Below are 4,353 nucleotides of genomic sequence, written 5' to 3'. Positions count from 1 at the left end.
AGGGAATTTTGGCATGCTGCAGACAAATCAGGGCTTGGTCCATCAGCCAGAAAACCACCTACTGGCAAGTTCTGATGGTGCTTCTCATAACGGAAAGTTTTGGTCACTCAAGGAGCTAGAAGCAGTATTTGGAGGGGCAGGTGGAGTTTTAACAGTCAGGAATGAAGAAGAGGGGAAAAAAAGTCAGAAAAGCGTTTCACACTGCAGGCTGTGTCTTTGGGCGTATTCACAAAGCACCTAGTCCTGCAAGGCGCCAGCGCTGATTAGAGCTTCTGGACACTACTAAACAATAAGTTATCAATATGTTATTAAATAAGTTATTAAAAGGAATTAGAAAGGGTAGGAAACGACAGCTTACCTGAAACACTGTTCCTTCTAGAATCACACTCTAGCTCAACCACCAAAATCCTTTTTCCCAAAGGAAACAGGAATAATGAACGAAGTGCAGATAACAACCATCATTTCGCATTTATATAGCACCTCTCAAGTAAAGATCTGAAAGTGCATAACACAGATGGATCAGCTCCATCACCCCCAATTCACAGATGGGGAAATTAGGCACAGAGTTAGAGTTATGTGACTTGCCCAAGGTCACATAATGAGTTGGTGGAAGAGCCAGGAATCCCAGCTCTTGATGAAACACTAGAACATGCTTCTTCCTAACAGTACAAAGAGTCACTCTAGCTGCCTAGACTGTACAGGACACTGAACATGAAGATCTAGTGTTATTTTCTCCTCTCTTTCAAGATTCTACCAGTGCTGAAGGAGTTAGCTACTAACATTACTATTTACACCTGCACTGCTGGACTAGTTATGTTTAGTCTGTAAAATTAGCCCTTCTTTCACTCATACCATTTAGTGTATGCCTACATGCACACTGAGCTAGCTTCCACCAGGCCAAACACTGCAGATCCAATGAATCCATGGCATAGCTCCATGGATTTCAGTGGAGTTATGCCAGGGATAAATTTGGCTCCTCTCCCAACAGTGGCATTTCAGGCACGATCCCCTTCTTGCCAGACTGTGAACTCGAGGAAGTCTTCACTCAGCATCCAGTCAGTGGTTTTTCAGATGTCCATTAGTTTTCAAGTATAACTCATCACTCCTCCGACTCCTCCAAGTGTGGTACTTCTTCATGCTCTTCCTCCTAGCGAAGCGACAGATGCTGACCATGAAAACCCAGGAGACAGCATACATGATGACACCACCCAGCTTAATGTACCACCTGGGTTTAGGAGAAGCAAGCTCACAGTACATCAGCCAGGCCCCCACTCCAATCCGCACCCCAGTGAAGAGGACCACGAAGAAGAAATCCACCACATCACCTGTGAAACTGTGGTAACACCCCATCTCCTTCAGGAACCAGCGAGCCTGCAGCAGCGGGTTAGTGATCTCACTACCAAAGATGACGGCATTGACCTCCGCAGCTGACTCCCCAAGTGCCAATGACGCCGCGATGCCCACGATGCTCACCAGATGGTGGGCCAGCATCAGGGCACCCTCTGTCTGGAAGTACACACACCAACAAAGGTCGAAGAGGAAGTAGCCCAAGCTAAGGCACAGCACATGTACCTGAAGAGTTGTGTTTGGTGATCCTGAAACATAAAGACACCAGACAAAGCTTTAAAGCATGGAGCCAACAAGCAGGCAGGATCTGAGACGGGGAAGGGGTATTCACCTTCAGGACTGGCAGGCTGGTATAACTTGTACTGATCACAGCTCAGCTGGAGAAGTCAGACAAGTCACAATACCATAGCTGTTAGTCTAACAGCTGCACACGCGTAATAGCCAGACAACATGGTCACACATTCTGCCAGATTACTAGTGTAATGGCTGTCCCCAGCTGCAAAATACAGTACCAGTCTCTCCATTTCTCTAGTACTTTCCATCACAAAGCAGCTCAGATATCATTACAATCATCATTCCTCAAGTGGGCTGGATACTGAGGCAGTAGGAGAACCTCACTTTGTGCCAACACCCATTGCAGGACTTGAGACCACAACTTTCATTACTCACCTGGGTGACTCAAAGGCCACGGACCATCAATAAAGCCAATGTAAGCAGAGAGACAGGTAGCAAGGATGCCATGGGTCAGCGTAACCAGCCTGCAGCTCCATTCATAATTCCGATGCTTGTAGCGATGGCAGAACCAGGCGTAGAGAGAGAGCCAGGCAAGTAGACTGCAGGCTACCCGCAGCGGCAGGGGGAACAGCATCCTGTCACAGGAACGGAAAGACAAAATGGATCAGAAGGTCTAGCCTTCGGCAGTGTTAGCACAACCCATTTAGCATTTCACCTGTAACCATCCCAGCACTGAGGGTAAAGTGCTGTTTCCTGATGGCACTGCCTGCTCCTGACAAATTTTTTCTGCAGAGGAACTGCGGTTCCTCCGGGGAAAGGCCTACATCAAAGCAGCATATCCTTCAGAATTAGGGCAGATTCACCATGTGGCCACCAGCACAGAGACCCCCACCAGTGTCACCTCAGCTGTGGGAAGATGCACTGAAAGCAATGACCTTGTAAGGCAGTGAGCTCCCAGCCTGGCTGAACAGAAAACATACCACAACTTGGTAAAGTACCTTGGAGGACTTCCCCAACCAGTCTAGAACGCTGGATCTGCTGTGACATGTTAGTGCTCATCATCACTGCCTGAGGGACAGGCTGAGAAGCACCACATCCAGCAGTAAGGCTTTGATCCACAGCTACGCCTGCCCCTTCATTTGAGCTCCTTGCCCATATATCTGCATATGACTGGTCTGCTTGTGTTACCCTACCTGACCTACTCATCCCGTCATGCTGTTTGCTAGCTTGGTTCCTCCTCTCCTGAAATAAAAAACCAAGAAAACCCAAAAAACACACAGTCTCTTGCTAGGTCCACTGCTAATTAATCTTCCCAGTGCAGTGACACCAACTGCAAATAAGTCAAGAGAAACAAAAAGGCATTGACATCTCCTCCTGCTACTGAATTTTAACCTTCTAGCACTAACACATTTCCAGGACAATTAGGGGAAAAAACACAAACCACTGTAAAATCCCTTTGTCCTCTCCAGGAAAGCTTCCAGCGGAGCAACATACAGTTCAAGTTTCTTCATGAGCTTGCGAGGACAAAGCTCAGATTAGAACAAAGCAGCCCCCAGCAAACAGTGGTGGGATAAAGCAGCCCACCATCTCTGGGAGCAGCCAAGCGGTCACAGCCAGTCCCTTTCCTACCCCTGGCCGCGCTCCACGAGTGCCCCCGGCACTGCCCCGCACCACCCCTGGGCAAGGCACTGGAAACTCCCTCCTCTGCAGTTTGAAAGGAGCGAGATAAGGTGAAGACCACTTAACTCTCCCACCTGCAGACTTCATTTCATCTTTTCTGACACCAAGACCTCCAAATCTTTTTGCTGCAAAAGGATTAGAATCTATGCCCACAAAGATTTTTTTTTTCAGCAGTATTTCTTGTATACGTCTTTCCTCACTCACTGTGCAATACAGAATCTCTCAAGCAAGCAAAAGACATGTTGCCAGAACAAAATTACAGCGCATAAACATCTGTGGAGGACACTGCTCTTGCTGCTAAAAGCCCCCCAAATACATAATACTCTAATATCTACATCTCATTCATATTAATTATACCTTTCCATGAAACGTAAGATGTGCCTCATCACTCTTGAGCATTCAGGGAAGCGCATCAAAAGAAGTTGAGTCACGCTCTGGGATACATGAGCTTCCAGTTGTATAACAGCAAAAGCACCCCTGGTCCTGCTGACAGCGCTGGGGAACACACCCAGGGCTGGGGAACACCAAAACGACTACACGTGATGAGGAGTCAGAGTTGCCATGCCTAACCTTCCTGTTCGGCTGGCCTGTTGCAAGTATTACCAGGAATGACTTAGGAGGTTGGGTAAACAAAACCATTATGTTATCATGGGCCTTGTGAACATGGGGAGATGAAAGAAGGATGTGATTAACTGCTCTGAACAGGTGTTTCCATTGACATCCCTGGTACTTGAGGTCCGTATGCATTCAGAGTCAGGGCAGATAAGGCGGGAAGAATTCCGATTGACAAAAGGGGTTGACTAGCTGGAGAAGGCTGGTAGAAGGAAGAGGAGCAAACTTTTAAACATTTGAGGTGTTTTCCACACCTACTCTTGAAAAAAAGCACACCTAGTCCATCCCCTGGAAAGAAGGAAGGGGGGCTATCTTCCAATTACACATCAAAGCTCAATGTTTTCCATTAGCATATATGATATATATTGCACCTGTGAATTACGCCTATCCCTGCACACTGGAAAGAGCAGTATGCTTTTAAAGCAGCAGTAATTGTATTATCGTTTGTACCACCAGAGCAACGGGGTCATGAACGAAAGC

The 4,353-nt window shown here is 47.2% G+C and overlaps 1 protein-coding gene across 1 annotated transcript; it reads right to left on the bottom strand.

Moving 5' to 3' along the window:
- Positions 1-1,056: 1,056 nt before the first annotated feature.
- Positions 1,057-2,215, bottom strand: TMEM136 (transmembrane protein 136). Its single transcript, XM_009700630.1, has 2 exons — positions 2,017-2,215; positions 1,057-1,595 (listed from the first exon to the last, which is right to left on the bottom strand). The coding sequence occupies exons 1-2, from the start codon at positions 2,213-2,215 to the stop codon at positions 1,057-1,059; spliced, it is 738 nt and encodes a 245-aa protein (XP_009698932.1).
- Positions 2,216-4,353: the final 2,138 nt, after the last annotated feature.

The sequence above is a fragment of the Cariama cristata genome, unplaced genomic scaffold, assembly GCF_000690535.1.
Source record: "Cariama cristata isolate BGI_N322 unplaced genomic scaffold, ASM69053v1 scaffold5130, whole genome shotgun sequence".
Lineage (NCBI taxonomy): Eukaryota > Metazoa > Chordata > Aves > Cariamiformes > Cariamidae > Cariama > Cariama cristata.
This window is presented reverse-complemented; position numbering and strand designations above follow the sequence as displayed.